The sequence below is a fragment of the Chelonia mydas genome, chromosome 1 (assembly GCF_015237465.2).
Source record: "Chelonia mydas isolate rCheMyd1 chromosome 1, rCheMyd1.pri.v2, whole genome shotgun sequence".
NCBI classification, from domain to species: domain Eukaryota; kingdom Metazoa; phylum Chordata; order Testudines; family Cheloniidae; genus Chelonia; species Chelonia mydas.
The window spans coordinates 238,312,784-238,336,936 of record NC_057849.1 but is presented as its reverse complement, the minus strand read 5'-3'; the positions used below and the strand labels follow the sequence as shown (position 1 = coordinate 238,336,936).

At 42.8% G+C, this 24,153-nt stretch overlaps 1 protein-coding gene across 2 annotated transcripts in view; it reads left to right on the top strand.

The window, feature by feature from the left end:
• CACNA1C (calcium voltage-gated channel subunit alpha1 C) overlaps positions 1–24,153 on the top strand; it is a 708,026-nt gene that overhangs the window by 507,639 nt on the left and 176,234 nt on the right. For both annotated transcript variants that reach the window (XM_043540183.1, XM_043540181.1), the window contains exon 9: positions 4,594–4,766. In XM_043540183.1, coding sequence (XP_043396118.1) covers positions 4,594–4,766 — 173 coding nt within the window. The remainder of the gene's footprint in view (positions 1–4,593; positions 4,767–24,153) is intronic.

The following is a 24,153-nucleotide window of genomic DNA, read 5'->3' as shown; positions in this document are numbered from 1 at the left end:
CAGTCAACCTGGAGGACCACACTGGGAGCCATTCACTGTTAACATCCCTGAGAAAGGCTCCTCGTTCTTAGCAAACTGAAATGAGGAGTTGAAGTTTCCAAAAAATCTTTAGAAAAAAATAACACAATGTTCAAACAGCTAACTTTCAAATGCAGTTCTGAATTGTACTGAGTCCTGAAATGTCTTCGCCCCTTCAACTCAGATATTGCTCGTGCACTCCCTATTTCAATTGATCCATTCTGCATAAATGTTACCAAACACTGTTCCTGGTGATCTGTACATTCCAGGTAACCCATTCTGTTTATCTCATTTTACACCCAGCATGTCTTTTAGGAAGAAAATTATTTCTTATATTTCATCATTCAAAGGGGAGATGTTACATTCTTGCTCATATAGGCCTAAATTTAAAAAAATTGCTTCCCAATAATATGCTCACAGTTAAATTAGGGTGCAATTAATTGTGCCTACTAAGATGCCTTAATTGCACTTACTTTTTTGCAGTTGCAAAATTGGAGGTTGAATTGTGCTCTGTCTAAAAATCAGAGTCATAATCAGTCATTCCTAGATATCTCATTCCATATAGTCATTGTTGACAAGCCAAGCAATATACTATACCTAGTTATATACTAAAGTAAATACTATACATATACATGAACATCTCTATAGTCCTGCTAAAGGCTTGACTGAGGATTAAGGAATATGGATATATTTCTAAAGACAATACCATACCAGTTCAGGGGGATAATTTCACATAATAATTACAGCAGCAAATTTGACTCAAGATTTCAGTTCCCCCAAATTTGGGGGTGTTTACATCTATGGGTTTGTTTCAGTCCACTAGAGATATGGGTTAGCTGTGAGATTCTTCGTCAGATTCAGATTCTACTTTCCTCCATACCCATAAGCCATGGTGGTATTCAGATTCATGTTTGTGGTTCAGTCAATATCTAATACTAACTCAAAAAATATGGCAAGCTGACAGGATATTCTGTACCTGTCGGAGTAAATAGGGTTCAAATCCATATGCTGGATTTAAAGTAATCACCAAGATCTTTAAACAGCCTTACAGATAAAGATTCACTGTTTTGCTTGCTTTACATCACTGCTCTGAGTACCAGAGATCTTAAAAAATGGGGTATAGAACAATAATTCTGCATCCCATTATCAGAGCAGGGAAGAAAAGCTTTCCCCTAAATCATACAGGACAAAAGACTCAGCCCATTCTCATACACACTGAAAGGCACTTCCCAGACTCACTCCATTTGTTGAGGTTGTCCAAGAGAAGATTTCTCCTTAGTTTTTTGTCGGAAAAAAGGGAAAGTGAAGTAAATTGAATGCTGGTAAAAACTGCCAGATTTGCAGCCCTCAATTGATGTTATCTATCCACTGAAAAGAGACAGGCTGGTCATTACTCCTGTAAGCCTCCCCCCATGCCACTCTCCCATCCTATTTCAATGTTGTTCTAAGGAAACCACCTGTAGGTTTGAGATGGTAGTTGAATGAACAGGCTCCTTTGGTCCTGGGCCTCCCTGCTGAGACTTCCAATAAAAACAATTAGTGTCAAATATGATGGTGGTGTAGGTGATGTGCCTCCTGGGAACTAAACTGAGATCACCAGCTCATTTCACATAGGATACTAAATAGTTTTCAGTCAGTTACAACAGTTGGTCATTAAGAACAGGATTAGCCTGGATTCTAACTGGCTTCCTAAATATGAATTGTTCTGAATTTCATCAGCAGTTCCCTGACACATGTAGCCCTCAAGCATCAGGTTTTAATGTTACTACATCTTAGAAATTAAGCACATTTGATTAAGTCCTGTTCTTTAGAAGGTTTTCAGAAATGGGAGCCCTCATACGTTTTGTAAGGGAAGAGTCTGTGCCAGTATTGTTCATTTAGGTCAGTGGACTAAGAATTGGGATTACTGGATTCTATTCTGACACTTGTGGGCCAGCCCAAGGCCTATGTACTACTTAAGCCCTGTTAGGGACCACTGAAGTCCTGCTAACACACAATGTAACTGGGACTTAAGTGGTTCCTAATAGGTTTTAAGTGAGATTTAAGTAGTGCATAGGCTTTTTGCTGGCCCTTTGCACAGGATGTAATTTTGTGTGACATGAGCCAAGTCTTTATGCCAAAGATCAACATTTTTATACTTGTGAGCCCAGATCTAGCCACTTAAATTCATCTTTAGACACCTAAAAGAGAGTTTTTCCATTGGTGTCAAATGCTCAGCACCTCTGATAATCAGGCCACTGATTTAGGTGCTTATCTTTAGGCACTCAGGTTTGAAATGTTTGATCTTAATCTTGCTTTTCCTCAATTCACCCATTTATAAAATAGGGTTAATAATGCTTCCCTACCTCATGTTTTTTCTGAGCATTAAATTCATTAATGTTGATAAAGCTCTTTGAGAGTCTCAGAGGAGAGATGCTATAGAAGTGAAAAGCATTATTATTATTGATTGATCTTTTCAACATCCATCTTTTTTACATTTCCAAACAACACAGTTGTGGTTTTCAGGGTAAGAACACTTGATTTTTTCACTTCTAACATATGGCAAAGCTCTATCCTAGGACTTACTGTGAAGCCATATTCAGAACAGCTACTCTCCACTTTCCACTTTCAAGTCTTCATTATCACAGTCCCATGAAGCAGGGCAAAAACCAAGCAAGATGACAGAGAAGAGGACTGTGCAGGCATACTCTGTCACACACTGTAATTCTGCATATTTGTCTGATTCATGAAGACCCTTTCCTGTGTTTATTCTCTTGCTGCCCATGTTCACAAAGGGCCTGATCCAAAGCCCACAGAAGTGAGTGGGAGTCTTTCCACTGATTTCAGTGGACTTTGGATCACACCCTAGGTGAAAGGGAAGCACTTCCTCTCCCAGCTCCATCTGAGTTACCTGAGAACACCACAGTTGGCATTGATTGACATGTTTGGGACTTTCAAAAGTGTTTAGCTTTGGTCTAACTGCTCCCTTTAACTTCAGTGATACAGCTCCTGTAGACTTCAATGGGGGCAGTTAGACCAAAGCTAAGTGCATTTGAAAACCCCACCCTTTGTTGGCAGTATCACCAAAGAGGCTACAGATTAACTGGTCAGAGAGAATGAACTCACATCTTATGCCTAGAGATGGACGGATTGATTCTCCACTGCCTGTATCTCATGTAGTCTTTAACATCCTATGCAAAGTGGGTGTCAAATGCTGCCACTCAGAATAGTTGCATTTTACACTCACTCTAGTAAATGACTACACATGGAACAAAACAGTGCAGAATTTAGCTCAGTTCCTGTAAATCAAGGTTGATCCACATTGGCAGGGTAGCATGGGAAGCTTGCAGTGTCTGAGCCCATGCGCTACTTGTTCTGCGGATAAATGAAGGTCTGAATTCTTGAGGGCTGTCAATCCAGTACGTTTCACCGCCACTAAACTCACTTTTTAAAATAAAAGCATCTCACTGGCTTAGAGTTATGGAAGAGAAAGTTTAATCCAATTAAAATTGGATTCCATTCAGTTTAAAAGAAAGTCAGTGGTTCCCCAAATATTGTTAAGACAGAAGCTGCAAAGAAGTCATGAAGTTGAGAACACCCAAAAAAGAGCCACCTTTCTTGAATGCAGTCATACCACAGGTTCATCTGATTTCCTCTAGTGAAAGAAGTCATCCAGTATCTAACCAGAGGCCTACCTAAGACCTCCAGACAAAGCTGTTTCAGAATAGGATTCTCTGTCCACAGTGGAAGTGGGGGACAGCCCACATATGAACCACCAAAATGCTCAGATTACCAACATGGAATTCTTGTTCCTGTGTCTTGTGTTTAAGCACATAGTCCATATAATGTTTTGTCATCAAGCTGCCAAATGCTCACCCCAACTCCATTTTCTGGCTGTAGCCATTATTCCTAATGGTTGTCCCCCAAACTTTGGATTTGCAAATGCTTCTTTCTGGTCAGGGAGAAGCAGGTAATAGTCTCTAATGCTGGAAACCTCTGGCAAAACACACCAGCCTATATTTTCAAATACAGCATCCTGTGCTGTGGTTGCAGTTTTTCCTCCTTGATTAAATGTGTGAACCCTGTGGGTGCGTTTAATTATACCCACAGTTGCACCAATTGAGGTGCAATTGCATTTCCGTTCTGGACATCAGGTTGAGACTTGGCTAAAAATCAGCACTGCCGTCTCTCTCCAGATGTCAGATTATGCCGAACATTTAATTTGGATCATCGGATTAAGCTAGTGTAAAAATAACAGATATTCACAAATGACTGGTGGAAAGATGCATATAGCAAAGCATTATAACCTAAGAAGAATGACATTTTATCTAAACACATGTAAGTTTCAGTTACATTCTTAACCAAATGCTGAGAGTTGGCATCTTCCCAGCATATTTACAGAGACTAGTCACTACAGCTGTTATAGCTATATGTCTGACAAGGACCACTCCATTTAATTATTAATGTGACTTTGAATGAATAGAGGCAACTGAGGGTCCAAGGTAGGGGACGTCATATTTCCAGTGCAAACCAATCTAATCCCATTGTTTTTCACTCTCTCCCACCCACATCCTGTCCCTCCCTCCTCCTTGCCAGGGAGTTTTCCAAAGAAAGAGAGAAGGCAAAGGCTCGGGGTGACTTTCAGAAGTTGCGGGAGAAACAACAGCTGGAGGAAGACTTGAAGGGGTACCTGGATTGGATAACTCAAGCAGAAGACATTGATCCAGAAAATGAAGATGAAGGCATGGATGAGGAGAAGCCCCGAAACAGTAAGCAACTTTCCTCTGTCTCTCTCACTGGGCTTTTAGCTAGGGTGGAGTGCTTCAAAAATTTGTAGCAGTGAGATTTCTTGCAAGGAAAAACAGATCCATCCTGAGGCATCCACCATTCTTATACATTACCATGGTTGTATACTTGTAGGAAGTTGGGGGAGCGTGAAATACATATAAAATAATTGGTATTGATCCACAGATCTTCAGTAACACTAACATTAAATGCTGATCTTAAAAAGAAAAAAGACTAATATTTGTGGTTGGGAGTCCTCTACAGGGATATATGTTAAAATATAGCTCTTTCTCCTATTCATTTATTTAATTGCAGTTCAGTGCTGTAGGCTGTTGACATATGGTTAATTACTTCGAAAGCAAAGGTTTCTAGCCAAAGCAGAGCTACAGTATGGTATAAGGGCCAAATCAGCCCTGTTATACAGTATTCTGTATAACATTCTGTAACTCCTCTGAAGTCAGTGATATTGCATCTGATTATGCCAGGGTCAAATTAAGCCCTAAGACTTTTTTTCTCAAGGAATTATCTGTTATTTTGTTCTCTGGAGTTCAGGACATCTTTGTGCAAAGTAACTGGGAATTTACCAAATGTCTCTACTAATCAGAGCTGCTGAAAGAGGAATGGTTACATGACAGCAGCAGTTTCCTTTATGTCCCTACATTATCCAGATCTTCTCACCCGCTCCTCTTATCAACACAGACTGCATATTCACTTCTCAGACACCTATCTTTACAAGTCACATAGTCTGGAAATGTCAGGTCTGGAACCCTTCAGACAGTTACACAGTTAAAGGACACTAGCATTGTTCTTAGCATTTATTACCAAAATGTGCATTATCAACTGCTTGATTTTGGAAGGGAGGCAGTGAAATATTTCCATTGGGGTTTATTATTGCCCAAATTGCTGATGAAATCAATAGCTCTCAAGGAGGAAAAGGTTTGCCCTATTCCCCCTCTGACCAAACAAGCAAAATCCAAATGACAATCACCTTTGGGACCATATACAGGCAACATGATGACACTGAAATGATTTGTTTGAGCAACAATGTAAGATTAGTATCAGAGACTAGTGGGCTTCTCCAGGGCAAGCTCTAGCACTGATAATTATACCACCAAAGCTCTTGATTTCACAAAAGTGCACATTGTTAATTAACACCAATGGCCAAATCCTGTTCACCTTACGTAAGCAAACTAGACCTGGTGGAGCAAATAGGAGCTTTGGGTGCTCCATCTCTCTAAAAATCAGACAACTTTTATTTAGACACCTAAATGGGGTCTGTTCTCAAGTATGAGAATTTAGGCCCAAGAACTCCTTAGATTAGAATCTGGTTCAGGTTGTTAATAACCAAATGTTGGTGATAGCTGCTCAGTGGCCTATAATATGTGAAATGGGTCTGGAGATCTAACGGTAATTCTCAGTGCAAAGTTGTCCACATTCAAAAAAAAATCATGCTGTGATTCAATTAGCACCTTTATATGAAGTCTCAGCAAAAATACCAAGGATTAAATTGACACCATGCTTGATGCAAAACCCACTTAAGGTAAGAGAAGGCTTTCTATTGACTTCAGTAGGCACTGGACCTGGTCCATAGAGTCTTACCTGTAGGTGGTCCCTTCCGGAAAAGGTTAAGGCACATTAACAAGGCAGTTTGATGAAACCCTTGTACTGCTGCTTCCTGTTTTGTATCTGTTCTGTGAGTCAGCAGAGAATAGCCGTCTCCTCTACAGTTTTTCTGAGCATGAGATTAACTCTTTTTTGTTACCAGTATTTCAGAATGAATCAGACTTCAGCCCTTGACTAAGTTTGCTAATTCCTAGGTAGGCAATTGAAATGTGAGCTAATAAACTCCATTTACATGGAACAAATCTGTGATGCCCTGGGGAAGCTGAGAACTGAAAGCTAACACATCCGCAGGCTGCACTCAGTTTTCTGTGTCTCATTGCCTCTAGCTGGCTCAGCTACACAAGGATGAGTTTTGTAGGTGCTTGTCTCAGTTTGTCCCATAATGTAAGTCAGTCCCTCTGGAGGTTGTCACTGTTGTCCATGAATGAAGCAATGAAATGTCATTAGCGAAGTTTACTAACTTGCTGTCTGTTTCTTCTTTGAAATGATTAACGAACAGAGCATCATAGATAGCATTGGTTCCAATACCGGCCACTTGGGGAACTACTGTTAACTAGTTAAAAGAAAAGGAGTACTTGTGGCACCTTAGAGACTAACCAATTTATTTGAGCATAAGCTTTCGTGAGCTACAGCTCACTGCATCGGATGCATACTCTGGAAAGTATAGAAGATCTTTTTATACACACAAAGCATGAAAAAATACCTCCCCCCACCCCACTCTCCTGCTGGTAATAGCTTATCTAAAGTGATCACTCTCCTTACAATGTGTATGATAATCAAGTTGGGCCATTTCCAGCACAAATCCAGGTTTTCTCTCCCCCCACCCACACACACACACAAACCCACTCTCCTGTTGGTAACAGCTTATCTAAAGTGACCACTCTCCTTACAATGTGTATGATAATAAAGGTGGGCCATTTCCAGCACAAATCCAGGGTTTAACAAGAACGTTGGGGGGGGGGAGGGGAAATAGGTTACCTTGCATAATGACTTAGCTACTCCCAGTCTCTATTCAAGCCTACGTTAATTGTATCCAATTTGCAAATGAATTCCAATTCAGCAGTCTCTCGCTAGAGTCTGGATTCGAAGTTTTTCTGTTGTAATATCGCAACTTTCATGTCTGTAATCGCGTGACCAGAGAGACTGAAGTGTTCTCCGACTGGTTTATGAATGTTATAATTCTTGACATCTGATTTGTGTCCATTTATTCTTTTACGTAGAGACTGTCCAGTTTGATCAATGTACATGGCAGAGGGGCATTGCTGGCACATGATGGCATATATCACATTGGTGGATGTGCAGGTGAACGAGCCTCTGATAGTGTGGCTGATGTGATTAGGCCCTGTGATGGTGTCCCCTGAATAGATATGTGGGCACAGTTGGCAACGGACTTTGTTGCAAGGATAGGTTCCTGGGTTAGTGGTTCTGTTGTGTGGTATGTGGTTGCTGGTGAGTATTTGCTTCAGGTTGGGGGGCTGTCTGTAAGCAAGGACTGGCCTGTCTCCCAAGATTTGTGAGAGTGTTGCGTCATCCTTCAGGATAGGCTGTAGATCCTTAATAATGCGTTGGAGGGGTTTTAGTTGGGGGCTGAAGGTGACGGCTAGTGGCGTTCTGTTATTTTCTTTGTTAGGCCTGTCCTGTAGTAGGCGACTTCTGGGAACTCTTCTGGCTCTGTCAATCTGTTTCTTCACTTGAGCAGGTGGGTATTGTAGTTGTAAGAATGCTTGATAGAGATCTTGTAGGTGTTTGTCTCTGTCTGAGGGGTTGGAGCAAATGCGGTTGTATCGCAGAGCTTGGCTGTAGACAATGGATCATGTGGTGTGGGCAGGGTGAAAGCTGGAGGCATGTAGGTAGGAATAGCGGTCAGTAGGTTTCCGGTATAGAGTGGTGTTTATGTGACCATCGTTTATTAGCACTGTAGTGTCCAGGAAGTGGATCTCTTGTGTGGACTGGACCAGGCTGAGGTTGACGGTGGGATGGAAATTGTTGAAATCATGGTGGAATTCCTCAAGGGCTTCTTTTCCGTGGGTCCAGATGATGAAGATGTCATCAATATAGCGCAAGTAGAGTAGGGGCGTTAGGGGATGAGAGCTGAGGAAGCGTTGTTCTAAGTCAGCCATAAAAATGTTGGCATACTGTGGGGCCATGCGGGTACCCATAGCAGTGCCGCTGATTTGAAGGTATACATTGTCCCCAAATGTGAAATAGTTATGGGTAAGGACAAAGTAACAAAGTTCAGCCACCAGGTTAGCCGTGACATTATCGGGGATAGTGTTCTTGACGGCTTGTAGTCCATCTTTGTGTGGAATGTTGATGTAGAGGGCTTCTACATCCATAGTGGCCAGGATGGTGTTATCAGGAAGATCACCGATGGATTGTAGTTTCCTCAGGAAGTTAGTGGTGTCTTGAAGGTAGCTGGGAGTGCTGGTAGCGTAGGGCCTGAGGAAGGAGTCTACTTAGCCAGACAATCCTGCTGTCAGGGTGCCAATGCCTGAGATGATAGGGCACCCAGGATTTCCAGGTTTATGGATCTTGGGTAGTAGATAGAATATCCCAGGTCGGGGTTCCAGGGGTGTGTCTGTGCGGATTTGATCTTATGCTTTTTCAGGGAGTTTCTTGAGCAAATGCTGTAGTTTCTTTTGCAAAAAGAAAAGGAGTACTTGTGGCATCTTAGAGACTAACCAATTTATTTGAGCATAAGCTTTCGTGAGCTACAGCTCACTTCATCGGATGCATACTGTGGAAAGTGTAGAAGATCTTTTTACATACACACAAAGCATGAAAAAATACCTCCTCCCACCCCACTCTCCTGCTGGTAATAGCTTATCTAAAGTGATCACTCTCCTTACAATGTGTATGATAATCAAGGTGGGCCCACCTTGATTATCATACACATTGTAAGGAGAGTGATCACTTTAGATAAGCTATTACCAGCAGGAGATTGGGGTGGGAGGAGGTATTTTTTCATGCTTTGTGTGTATGTAAAAAGATCTTCTAAACTTTCCACAGTATGCATCCGATGAAGTGAGCTGTAGCTCACGAAAGCTTATGCTCAAATAAATTGGTTAGTCTCTAAGGTGCCACAAGTACTCCTTTTCTTTTTGCGAATACAGACTAACACGGCTGTTACTCTGAAACCTGTAGTTTCTTTTGGTAACTCTCAGTGGGATCAGAGGGTAATGGCTTGTAGAAAGTGGTGTTGGAGAGCTGCCGAGCAGCCTCTTGTTCATATTCCGACCTATTCATGATGACAACAGCACCTCCTTTGTCAGCCTTTTTGATTATGATGTCAGAGTTGTTTCTGAGGCTGTGGATGGCATTGTGTTCCGCACGGCTTAGGTTATGGGCCAAGTGATGCTGCTTTTCCACAATTTCAGCCCGTGCACGTCGGCGGAAGCACTCTATGTAGAAGTCCAGTCTGCTGTCTCGACCTTCAGGAGGAGTCCACCTAGAATCCTTCTTTTTGTAGTGTTGGTAGGGAGGTCTCTGTGGATTAGTATGTTGTTCAGAGGTATGTTGGAAATATTCCTTGAGTCAGAGATGTCGAAAATACGATTCTAGGTCACCACAGAACTGTATCATGTTCGTGGGGGTGGAGGGGCAGAAGGAGAGGCCGCGAGATAGGACAGCTGCTTCTGCTGGGCTAAGAGTATAGTTGGATAGGTTAACAATATTGCTGGGAGGGTTAAGGGAACCATTGCTGTGGCCTCTTGTGGCATGTAGTAGTTTAGATAGTTTAGTCTACTTTCTTTTGTAGAGAAGCAAAGTGTGTGTTGTAAATGGCTCGTCTAGTTTTTGTAAAGTCCAGCCACAAGGAAGTTTGTGTGGAAGGTTGGTTTTTATGAGAGTATTCAGTTTTGAGAGCTCATTCTTTATCTTTCCCTATTTGCTGTAGAGGATGTTGATCAGGTGGTTCCGCAGTTTCTTTGAGAGCGTGTGGCACAAGTTGTCAGCATAGTCTGTGTGGTATGTAGATTGTAATGGATTTTTTACCTTCAGTCCTTTTGGTACGATGTCCATCTGTTTGCATTTGGAAAGGAAGATGATGTCTGTCTGTATCTGTACACAGACTAACACGGCTGTTACTCTGAAACCTGTTAACTAGTTGCCACTCTAAAGAGTAACCATTTTCTGTGACACTATGTTGTTTGTCACTTAATCAGTTTCTCTTCCATGACAAGACCAGGCTTCGGAACAGAAGACTGAACTGTCTAATAATGCTGTAGGGTGAAATCATGCTTCTACAGATAGACACCACAGCAACAAGTATAGGAGGGAAGTAGAATGATGCTGGCTACACATTAGTGACATGAGTCACCCTGGCAATGCAGTCAGGATAGGACAGGACAGGCAGCCAAGTCACAATATGGAACACACATTCCTACTCTTCTGAAAAGAGGCTGTATGTGCCCAGGTTAGGTAATGCTGCAGATGGCATTTGTTTACTAGCTGACGGGGGACCTGGCCATGCCCCCAGGGCTGGCAAACAAAACCCTCTTGTAGCCTTGGTGCACTAACCAGTGCAGTAGCTGGGCGCTCTCCCTTTCATTTGATTGAGCACTGTTGCCCCCTTCTCCACTAGGGTAGGATTTGGCCCCTAAGACCAGTTTGTGAACCCCCTAGTACCACTGGGGAGCAGTTAATTGCATGAGAGGTCCAAGTGGTATATATGAGACTCCCCAGGTGAGTAACTGCTTATCCATGCGAGCTAGTGGTTCACAATCTGGCCCTCTGTGTCTATAAGTAAGACTTTTTTTTGCATCTGGTGGTTTTATTTGCAGTTGTACGAATAGAGAGCTCAAGTTATAAAAACACTACAGTGATTTTGTAATGGTTCTGAGTTTAAATCTTTACTGACGTCACAAGTTATACTGTGCTGCCAAATAATTGATTTTGAAAAACACTTCTGATTGCCCTGTACCGATAAGTAGTATACATGTCATTGTTTAGAATATCTATTTGTCTTTCATGTGTATGAGAAGAAACTCCTGGTATATTTAAAGTGTATACATAGAAGACTTCCCATCTTTCGTATCCCATCCCCCACAAACCAGTCTCCTACATGGCAATGCAGAGCAGCCCCAAGCCATTGTGGTCTAAGGAATGAGAGGCTAGGGCAGGGATCAGCAACCTTCAGTACGCAGCTCATCAGGGTAATCCGCTGGGGGCCATGAGACAGTTTGTTTACATTGACCGTCCGCAGGCACGGCTCCCCCGTAGCTCCCAGTGGCCGCAGTTCCCCTTTCTTACATGCTTTGATGAGCAGTGAATTAGTACACAATATTGTTATTTAAATGATCAGCACTGAGCATCTCAATTAATATTTCACAGAGGTGATGGGGCTGTTCAGACTTCTGAGCTATTGTTTCAGGCTCTCTGCAAACTTCAGCGGGTGTCTCTGGATCAATTACACGTGGGTCACCTATGTCAGCTATGGATTTAAGTTTTTTAATCAAAGCTGAGATTCTGAAGAATAAGAAGGCAGCTTGACAGAAGTGCTGGTATGCCAGACCCCCATGTACCAACCTAATTTGAGTGTTACTAATGTGGTTAATACCTATTTATGATCACATCACTTATCAAAAAGATTCTAAACCAACTTACATAAAGAAATCACTTCACCTACCGCTGAACTGCAGTTATCTCTGGATGGAAGGTGGGAGCTGTTTAAAACTCCATTTCCATGGGAACTCTTTTATGATGGTGTGAAGATACTTTCCCCATAGGTGTAGTATTCTTTTCACAGTGCAACATCTCGTTTAAAATTTGGGGTTGTAAATTTTCAAGGGAGCGTGCTGTGCAGAGTTCATCTTTAACGAGAGTCAGACAATTACATTTGAACACTTAATTTGTGAGGTAGCATAGATACAGCACAGGACTAACAATCAAAACACCTGGACTCTAGTGTGATCTCTGACATTGACTCACTCTATGACCTTTGACAAGTCACTTAGATTCTCTGTGCCTCAGTTTTCCCATCTGTCAAATGGGTGTGTGGTTAGGCATAATTGATTAGTGTTTGCAAAGCTGTGTGTGATACTCGAAGAGAAGATGTTATCATCCTGTGACTATTGTTACTCTATTTGTCTTATTATGGTGTTCTTTTTGTCTGCTCAGGTATTTTTGGCTGTTTTTTTTTTAATGGGGAACAAAGTCAGTAGACTTCAAGCAGAGTTAAATAGCAAATAACAAACTTGTTTGATTATTAGGCCACTGCCGCAGCTCCTATAAATCAGTGAAGCTCAGAGATTCACCAATTTACATCCTCTGGAATCTGACCCATGTAGTCTACCTAAACTAGGCCCAAACCACATGCTCTCAGTGTCTTCTCAGTCCTAGAGTACAGTGGGGAGACTTCCTGCTCTGTAAACAGGGCTGTCTGTTCCGGCCCGGGAATCTGCCTACTGTGAAACTGAGAAGACGAGGCATAGGAAAGAGAAGTCTCACTTGCAGCCTGTTGGTTTTTGGATTGGCTGCCTGTGTCTGTTCCAGAGGGGGTTGCTGACCTTGGCCATATGTCATTAATCATATTTCTATCTGCTGTCGCTCTCCTGACACCTCCACACTGTGCTCTGAGCTGTGATGGGTGTTAACAGCCCTAAGATGGGAGGCCAACAAATCGAAGTGCCACAACACTGAGGGACTTAGTAGAGAAACGATGGGTAAGCAAGTGAAGGCAGGCAGAGCTACATATTTTATACAGACTTCAATTGATAATATCCCTAAAAGAGACCTCGGCATTCTTCTGAACCAGTTTAATTGATTTTCGTCTCTCACATCTGTTCAGGGGACATCCAGAGAGCTGGCTGCATTCATCTGCTGTGTCTTAGGGAGTGGCTTAGAGATATGCAGCAGCGTTATTTGCAAACATGATTTAACAATTACAGCAGATGTGGAATGGAGGAGGTGAAGAGGCATCTGGAGGCTGTTTGTGTTGATGGTTTTCATCTTTGCCCTTTTCCTGATGGGCTTTTTTACAGAGGAAGAAAACATTAATTTGATCCAGCAGAGAAACGCACGACATGCCACAAAACAGATGCTGAGCTTCAAAATTATATCAGAACACGATAGCAAAGAGATTTCCCCTTCCTGTTGTACAGCAACTGGGAGTTTGCCATGTTTTATCTTTTATAAGGGATGGGGTGCTCATGCATTGCAGTGTGTAGAAACAGGAACCTCAGCGAAGGCCAGAGTCTCCCTTTGTTGAAGTTGAATGGCAAAACTCCCCTTGACTTCACTGTTACCATCCATGGCTCCTGCCACTCACATTTCCCCGCTCCCTCCCTTTCAGTTCTGATTGGTATAAGTTCTGCTATCAGAACTAACCCCACTGATTTCATTAAAGTTCACAGGTGTGACTGACAAAAAGACTTTGGCTAATTGTCTGACAGCAAAAGCATTTTGTGATTAGAGGTTGCTCATTTTGCCATTTAAAATCATATCCAAGACTTTAATGTAAATTATAACAAGAACTGATAGCTCGTTTAATGGGACAAAGATACTAAAGTCTAATTACATTCCAAAGCTTTATTGTAATGGGACTGATGCCTGGAGAAAGTCAGATCCTCATGTAGTTTAGCAGGAAAAGCAGTGGAAATCAGTGTATCGCCCCTCCAAACTATGTAGGAATGGCTAAGAGAGTACATTAGGTGGTGACAAGTACAAGGGGTTTTGGCTGCACATCAAGATTTGTGCCTGATTCACAATAGGAATGTGAGAAAGCCGAAATGAAGACACAGAGAGGGAGCCCAGAACAACAGGCAGGTTGTGAACCAGAGGAGAAAATTGCTCAAATTCTAAAATTAAAATCCTACATAGCTTGAAAAGAAACAATCCCAGGCTTCACAGAAATGACCGTAGGGTCTGCTTGACCTTTGGGGTCATCTTTACTCAAAGAAGAACTCACTAATTTTCTAATAAACTAGCAATAAATAGACTTTTCCACTGACATCAGACCTGCTTGTCTTGCCTTACAGTCCCTCATTTTGTCTTATGCAGTGTATCTTGTGGATGGTGGTATGTTGTGGTGGTCTGGTGATTTCAGCAGAGGCAGCAGAGTGTTTTTCATTTGTGATGTGCAAGGGATTTTGTCAAAAGCCAACCATTTTAAGAAGAAACATGTAGGGGGAAAAGTAGAATAGGAAAGAAGAGTTTTCAGCTGAAAAGGTAAAACTTTAAAAAGGAATGGGGAGCTGCTAGATGCTGAGTTGTAGCTCTTGAAAATCTGCTATTGCATTTAAGTGCATAACTGGGAGCTGCGTGCTTCTGAAAATCTGGCCAGAAGTGAGGGAAATACAAAAATCAGTGGAACAGGATGTGAAGAGAGAAATATTTTAGGGCACCAGAAATAGCAGCCCCAGGAATAACTACCTGACCACATTATCTTGGGATAACTCGCAAGGTCTATGAAATCATTTGACTCCTTTGCACAATATGATGATAGAGGCCACCACTTTTCCCTTAGTGTTCACTTTGTTCAGGATTTACCCACACAATTCCTATTGACTTGAATTACTCTCCTTAGGCCAAATTCTGCCCTGATTTACACCAGGTGCAAGCCCCATTGATTCCAGTAGGATTTGCACAGACTTTGTCTGACTGACTTTAATGAAAGTTGTCTCTAAATCCTGTGCATCCCTTTTAAAACATAAGATTTTGAGGCTGTATGCTCTGGAATGTGTTTAGTGTGCTTTGGTTCTAAGGGTATGTCTACACTACGAAATTAGGTCGAATTTATAGAAGTCGGTTTTTTAGAAATCGGTTTTATATATTCGAGTGTGTGTGTCCCCACAGAAAATGCTCTAAGTGCATTAAGTGCATTAACTCGGCGGAGTGCTTCCACAGTACCGAGGCTAGAGTCGACTTCTGGAGTGTTACACTGTGGGTAGCTATCCCACAGTTCCCGCAGTCTCCGCTGCCTATTGGAATTCTGGGTTGAGATCCCAATGCCTGATGGGGCTAAAACATTGTCACGGGTGGTTCTGGGTACGTATCGTCAGGCCCCCGTTCCCTCCCTCCCTCTGTGAAAGCAAGGGCAGACAATCGTTTCGTGCCTTTTTTCCTGAGTTACCTGTGCAGATGCCATACCACGGCAAGCATGGAGCCCGCTCAGCTCACTGTCTCCGTATGTCTCCTGGGTGCTGGCAGACGTGGTACTGCATTGCTACACAGCAGCAGCAACCCATTGCCTTGTGGCAGCAGACGGTGCAATAGGACTGGTAGCCGTCTTCGTCATGTCCGAGGTGCTCCTGGTCGCCTGTGTGAGGTCGATCAGGAGAGCCTGGGCAGACATGGGCGCAGGGACTAAATTTGGAGTGACTTGATCAAGTCATTCTCTTTAGTCCTGCAGTCAGTCCTATTGAACCATCTTATGGTGAGCAGGCAGGTGATACGGATTGCTAGCAGTCCTATTGCATCATCTTCTGCCGGGCAGGCAAGAGATGAGGATGGCTAGCAGTCCTATTGTACCATCTTCTGCCGAGCAGCCATGAGATGTGGATGGCATGCAGTCCTTCTGCACCGTCTGCTGCCAGCCAAAGATGTAAAAGATAGATGGAGTGTATCAAAACAAGAAATAGACCAGATTTGTTTTGTACTCATTTGCAAACCCCCTTCCCCCTGCCCCCCGTCTAGGGGACTCATTCCTCTAGGTCACACTGCAGTCACTCACAGAGAAGGTGCAGCGAGGTAAATCGAGCCATGTATCAATCAGAGGCCAGACTAACCTCCTTGTTCCAATAAGAACAATAACTTAGGTGCACCGTTTCTTATTGGAACCCTCCGTGAAGTCCTGCCTGAAATAATACTCCTTGATGTAAAGCCACCCCCTTTGTTGATTTTAGCTCCCTGTAAGCCAACCCTGTAAGCCGTGTCGTCAGTCGCCCCTCCCTGCGTCAGAGCAATGGCAAACAATCGTGCATCTAAGTTGAGAGTGCTGTCCAGAGCAGTCACAATGGAGCACTCTGGGATAGCTCCCGGAGGCCAATACCGTCGAATTGTGTCAACAGTACCCCAAATTTGACCCGGCAAGGCCGATTTAAGCGCTAATCCACTTGTCAGGGGTGGAGTAAGGAAATCGATTTTAAGAGCCCTTTAAGTCGAAATAAAGGGCTTCATCGTGTGGACAGGTGCAGGTTTAACATCGATTTAACGCTGCTAAATTCGACCTAAAGTCCTAGTGTAGACCAGGGCTAATTCTAATGTTGATTCTAGTCAGAACAGTAAGACAAGTGAGTTGTTAATTTCACATATCAGCTAGCTCTGTGCCCTCTGAATCATATATGCTGAGTGTACTGATAGGTAAATTGTCAGCCCTGCAAAGCCAACATAGTGCTGTGAAATCACATGTGAAGCAGAAAGTACACAGCTGGATTTCCAGAGACCGGGTGGTAGGGCTGAACTTGTAGAGCTCGCCTTGGAAAAGTCTTGTTTTGATTTATAAACTGGTCAAACTTGATGTGAAAATAATAGATGCAGGTTTCAAAATGGAAAAACTAGATGTTAGTTTTAGAGAAGAACTTTTCAGACTCCAGTCCCAACCCTAACTGCTCTTTTAGGCTCATATCATCTGATTATGTAGCCAAAAAATAATAAACTGGCCCAACATCTGCTATTAGTTTTACCAGAATAAATTTGGAATAACTGGAGTGAAGTCGATTCAGTTAATCCTGATTTACTCCAGCGTATCTCTGAGCAAAATTTGTCCCATTGTATTTCAAATGAATATTCAGGGACAAAGCAAGCAGAACAGTAGGTGGACAGTATGGTGCAGTTTGCTGTTTTGGAAGCTATCACTCACTGTAAAAAACTCAGGAAGTAGAAGTCTGTGTAAAAGTTGTAAGAGCCAAGACACAGGTTGAAAATGAAGTCTTTGTCAACCTGTTTCCTTAGCTAAACAAATAGCAGCTCAAGAATGATGTCTTACAACCTGATTGCATTTTGCCCCCCTTGCATAAATACCAGAAAATAAAAGCCCATGTCCTGGAATGATTTATTATCTGTCAAAAACGGCTCTAAAGAAGGAGAGTGCACGTCAGCATCTACCTTTATCATTATCCACTGATGTGGAAAATAATCATCTGGTAACTAAGAAAAGATTAGCTACAAACTCCAACCATTGTAGGCATTCTGAAAGGCAGTCTGGTGATGCACCACAGGAACACAGGCAACCAATCTGGACTTATTCTCAGTAGACTTGAGTGACAGAGCTATGGGGAAAATGTGCAAATGTCCACAAATTGTATTGGTTCTCTCTAGGGACGAACCCCACATCCCGCACCACATCATTGCTGGAGGATACATCAGTTTAGGCTCCAAGCTTTGCTTGGGTTTGTGTTGCTGCAGTCTGTATTTAGCATGTGGCCTGGAAAAAGCTTTGGGGACATTGCTTCCCATATTGGGTTAGAACAGGGGTTCTCAACCTTTTTCCTTCTGAGGCCTCCACCCAACATGCTATAAAAACTCCACAGCCCACCTGTGCCACAAAAACTCGTTTTCTGCATATAAAACCCAGGGCTAGCATTAGAGGGTAGCAAGCAGGGCAATTTAAATCTGATAAAATGAGTTGAAAAATGGCCTTTCATTGAAAAAGAATTTTTTGTGAAGAAGTTTCAATTCCATTTTTCAACAAATTTCAAAACAAAAATTCTCAAGAAAAAATAATATTGTTTGGTATTTTTGAATATTTAATTTCAAAGTTGTTGGGAAAATTCCACTTTATATCAAGCTTTTCCTATTTCCCCTTCTGGCCGCCCCACCTTCCTCTGGTCCCAGGAGAAAGAGAGAGAAACATTGAAAAGTGATAGAAAGTATCACCTGAAGAACAGCTCTATGTAGCTTGAAAGCTTGTATTTTTGACCAACAGAAGTTAGTCCAATAAAAGATATTACCTCACCCACCTTGGTTGTCTCTCTAATATTCTGGGACTAACATGGCTACAACAACACTGCAAATTGACACTAGCACTTAAGAACATAAAAACAGCCATACTGGGTCAGACCAAAGGTCCATCTAGCCCAGTATCCTGTCTTCTGACAGTGGCAAATGCCAGGTGCCCCAGAGGGAATGAACAGGTAATCATCAAGTGATCCATTCCTTGTCACCCATTCCCAGCTTCTGGCAAACAGGCTAGGGACACCATCCCTGCCCATCCTGGCTAATAGCCATTGACGGACCTATCCTCCATGAATTTATCTAGTTCTTTTTTGAACCCTGTTATAGTCTTGGCCTTCACAAGATCTTCTGGTAAAGAGTTCCACAGGTTGACTATGCTAAGGTTGACTTACACTTTTAAAATTAAGACTCTCCATTTTTAACTTTCTCTCTGTCTTTGAGTGAAAGTAACAGAGCTTACATTTGGGGTAAAATACAGGCCCCACTGGTAGAAATAGTGGTAAAATTCCCATCAACATCAATAGGACCAGAATTTCACCCTTTGACTTTTTTTGGAAAAAAAAATTAAAAGTGAGAAAAGATTCCGCACCACCCCCACCACCCCCACACACACTTTCTCTTACTTTTTACATTTTTATACTGGAAGAAAAAGTGGCAAGTAGAAGTAAAAAGGAAAGTAGGTTTCCTACCCACTCCACTTTGTCTCACTTTTTTTACTTTCCTCCCCTTTTATTCACTGAAAAAAGGGGGGAAGTTTAAAAAGTAAGAGGTTTGGGCACGAGTGATCTAACTTACAGCCAAGGGCGCTGGAACAGTTTATATAGTGGGGTTGCTGAGAGCCATTGAACAAAACTGTAAACTCTGTATATAATGGAAACCACTTCAAGCCAGGAAATGGGATGCAGCAGCACCCCTAGTTCCAGCACCTGTACTCACAACTTTTTCCAGCTTCTCCCTTCCCTGACTCTTGCAACCTGGATTGCAAACAAAATTCAGTTGAAATCTGCTAGAGCAGTGGTGTGTGACCAGCTACAGCATATAAAAGCTGACAAAAATGTTTACAGGGCACAAGGTTTTCCGCTATGAAGGTTATTTCCCTGGCAAAGAATGATTGATGAAAAGGCCATTCTGTCTGGCCTATTGGAAAGGAGACTTATGATGGTGTGGGAATCCTGTTTAATATCACTGAGATCACTATGCAAAAACGTCACTGAAGGTGAGCCCTGATAAGGGGCTGATAATAAATGTGGTCCTGGAAGGAACCTTTTCCAGATGAATAAATCTCCATTTACCCTATCGGAAAGGAAAGCATTGGCTGAAGTTATCAAGACATATCTGATGGCACCTTGAATCCTCTTCTTGGATGAAGACTTTGTATAGAAAACAATCTGGGTTTAACAGGGTCAGTGACTTGCCCATGTGCCCTACTTGAGAGGAATCAGGTGATTCCAATGTAAAAAGGCAGTAGGAAGCTAGAGGGAAGGGTATGGTTGAGAGAGGAGCTGAAACTATCTGGGGCTGGAAGCCTGGCAGTAAGTTGGGAAAGCTTAGGAAACTGCAGCTATCCCTGCAGATGTTGCAGGGAGTGGTAAGAAGGCTCCTGCAGGGCTCTGAGTCAGTGGGGGGAAGTTACTAGCTGAGAACCTGTGGAGGAAGGACAAACTCCAGGCAGGGGATGCTGGGAAGTGGACAGTCAGACCCTCAAGGAGAAGGGGCTGTGCCTAGCTAAAACTGGGATAAAGACTGTGAGAGTTTGTATTCTGTTTTCAAAGATTTTGTGTTATTTTGGACTACTGGGGAGAGAGACTGAACTAGGGTTGAGGCCTGGAGGGCTGATGTGTAGCTATATAAATGGGGATTGTTTGAATTACCTTAGAACAGTGAGTTCTGGAGGAGGCCTAGATGAAAGGGAAGTAGAGGCGGGCCAGCCACACGGGGCAACCCTAGCCAGGAGGGGGTGCTGGGGAGGCAGTAAGTGGCCACTGTGCTACAGTGGGCAAAGTTGTCAATCACATGCCCTTAGATATAACGAACATGCTTTAACTCCAGTGATTAAACAAACTGACATAAAACATGTGCACCACTAGCATCTCCATAGAGACCTGGGATGCAGTTTTTATAAGATATGCTACAAAAAAGCAGAACTGGCCAAGTACATACCAAGGCCAAGACTTTCAAAAATGAATGCCTAAAGTCCTGCTCCTAAATCTGTATTTGGGCATTTAAATTAGTGGTGTCATTTTCAAAAATGTGGAGCATCCAGCAGTTTGTACCGAAGTCAGTGAAAGCGACTGAGCACTCAACACTTTTAAAAATCAATTATTGTTGCAGTTATAACGTCAGGAGACACCTTCATTGAAAAAAGGGCAAGAGTGCATTCAAAGCACAGGTGGACATCCATGGAGCAGGATTACACACATAGGTGCTGGAACTAGGGATGTGGGGGATGCTGCAGCACCCTCTGGCTTGAAGTGGTTTCCATTATAGACAGCGATTACAGTTTGGCTCAATGGCTTTCAGCACCCCCACTATACAAATTGTTCCAGCACCCCTGATTACATGGCAATAATCATGCCTGAAATCCAAAGGACTTTTTAGATGGTGTTGAGAATTCTGAGTAGTGAGGCGGTGGTATTAGGCAATGAGAGCTGGGAGATATGGAGCATGTTGTTGGAGATGTGGAACTGTGGATTATTATTTGTATGAAACAGTAGTGTCACCTGAGAGCAGAGCCCTGTTGTGCTTTACATACATCATCAGTCTAAATAGAGAACGCAGACCGGAATGAGAAAGGAAGTAGTATTCCTATTTCATAAATTCATCCATTTTTAAAGCCAGAAGAGACCATTGTGATTGTCTGATCTGACTTCCTGCCAACACAGGCCATAGGATTTCCCTGTGTTAATTCCTGCTTCAGGTCCAATATCTGTGCATGAACTAGAGCACCTCATTTTACAGATAAGTGTAATACAGAGAGAAAGCAACTGGCCCAAGGGCACACAGGAAGTCTGTAGCAGAGCCAGAAATTGAACCCAAGTCTCCTAAGTCCAGTTCCAGTGCCTGAAACACAAGACTATTCTTGAATGGTACAAGACACGTGGTGGGACTAGACATTGGGGAAGTTGTTCTGGTGTGTTTTTTCCAAATGTAAGAGTAGGTTGTCTGTGAGTGTCTTTTTTTTAATCTTTTATTTTATTTACTCCTTTGCTTCCTCGCTACTGTAAATATTTTATTTGAGGTTTTACATGCACTAAAGGAAACAGGCAGGCCAAGACTGACCCACCGTGGCAGAGCGGTGTGCAGGCTGAGGCCTGGCTGCAGTAGCCAGAAATGCTGCATTAGAGGACAGACGTGCATTGGCAGAGTAGCATTGGGGAAGGTTTCATAGCCTGAGCCTGTTTTGCCTCTTACTCAACGCCAATTTCACCCATCCCTCTCTTTCAGAAACACCAACATTCGCACACAAACATTTTAAAAGCAATAATAAAATATTTTAAAAATAAAAAGCGGAGTTTAGACAGCTAACTGCTGACCTCACAGGTTCCGGAGCTGTTGCAAGAGACCAATGCAATTAGTTGTAGCTAACAGGCAGTCTATGATGCTGCTTTTTCCTGAGGCAGAATTTAGACAGAAGGAATCTGGGTGACCTTACACAGTTGAACTGGAAAATGTGCAGCTGAATCAATTGCCATCACTGACACAATTGAGAGGAATTCAGTTACAAACAGCGCTGGCACAGCTGAGGGGAATTCAGTTATGGGACATAGGATACAGGAAACCTATAATAAGAACCTAGATGTGGCTCAAGCAAGAAGAAACGATTATTGCTCTGTGACCAGACCATCTCACGAGAGGCCACTTCTTCTGCTCAGTGGGGAGAAAACTCTCATCCACTCCAGCTATCTCTATCCAACTGTGTGATAATAGGCTAAAAACCCTAAACCACCTCCTGTTGTCTCTGATCATGAGAGGAAATACACGTCCCCACACCCCAAATGTCTAGGGGCTTCAAATTTTGAAAGAAGGACAGAAAAACAATTTCTCCCTGGGATAAATGAACCCATAATAGCTGCCACACAACACTGTGTAATCCTCACTCCCACAGCAGTTCTTCGGTAGCAGGGTTGTGGAGGTGAGTCAGTATTTAGTGAATTAGCCTTTCACCTCTTGAGACTTGGATTCAGGCTCTGCTTGAGGGCACATGAGGTTTTATTGGTACTGCTCTCAGCCATTCATAACACCACAGCACATTTATCCTCTCTGCTTAAGAGAGGACTAGAATAGGAAGTGATTTTCCAGGTCTTAACTGAGATGCATCAGTAAAGTTTTGTGGGGGGCCCAGGACTAGACTAGCACGGGTCATTGCAGATCAGTTTTGAGCTGTGTTCACAGATGTGTTACGTCCCTTCCAATGGAGTAATATTGAAAGTCAAGGTCAGAATTGAAAGGCACTGGCAGAGCTGCATAGGGTACTCCAGGTCAGAATGTAAGTGCATTAAAAGACTTTGGAGGACCCAGGAATGGAAGAGCAGGGGATATTTAAGGCCAGGAATGAGCTGGTTTCACACAGCTGGGTGAGGGAAGCTTGCACAACACCTGCCCCCACTAAGCTTAGCTCAAGTTGGTGTTATCAGTCCCTAAGTTTTGGGAATGCTGAAAGTATTCACAAACTAAAAATTACTATTTCAAGCCCACTAGACAATGCCTGTTCTTTGGCTTGGAGTAATTGACCTATTTTCAGTGTCTTATTGCAGAGGTACAAGAGCTTTAATTATACGCTTTACAAGCTAGCTTTAAGGGAAAAGCCCTTTAACTTGAAATCCTTGTTTACACTTCTGGTTCCAAGCTGTAATACTGCTTGCCCTGCTAGCATGTCTCATTTTTCTGACTCATAAGATATTACAATAGTGTCTAGTATCAGACTAGTCATTATGTTAGCAGAAATGTCTGAAATAACACCTCATGCACAGCAGTGTTCAAAATTACAAACATATTATTTCCTAGATATAGCAGAAATGTAATATAATGGCCACTATCTGAAAACAGGCGAAGATGTTTATTCCCATTTCAAGCTGGGAGAAGTGGTTGCCAGCTCAGATCAGGGAACTGAATAAAATCGGTTATGATACATTAATACAACCGCAAAGGCCTGCACCAGCTCAGCACCAACCTACAACTAATGAGCTTATTGATCAGTAAATTGGGTTGATTGCCACTGGGAAAGCACCACCTAAGATTCCATGTGAATACTGACACTAAAAAATGTCCGTACTCACAGAGAGTTAATCTGCATCTGAACATGGCAATCGCTGCCTGTAAAACTGGCCCCCTCAGACTAGGGAAGCCTCACTGCTCACTCTGTTGTTATATGTCACTTTGTTGTGTTGAACGCTAGGAGCAAGGTATCTGTAGCCTGAGATACTGCAGGGGAGAGTACTCAGCACCAGCTGATCCCTTCCGCTAATATCCCCCACAAGGGTCCCAACCTCTGCCCAGCTGTCTACAACCCTCTGAACGTGCCCCAGCCCAGCTTCTCCCTCCTAGCTGCCAGTTCCCTATTTCTCTTCTTGACATGTATCAACACCTGACCAGCCTCCCAAAGGTTATTATTAATCATTATTATTTATTATATCTATCTTATTGTAGTTCCTAAGCGCTCCCGTCATGGACCAGGACCCTGTTGTGCTAGGTGCTGTACAAACAAAAAAGAAAATGATTCCCTGCCCCGAAAGCTTTTTCCTCTCCACTGGATACAATCTGCAATCTGACCTGCCTTCTAGTCGTTGTCACCTGTTTGCTATAACATCCCTTACCAAATCAGCGTCCCAGCTGCAGCAACTTTCATGGCTCCCCAGT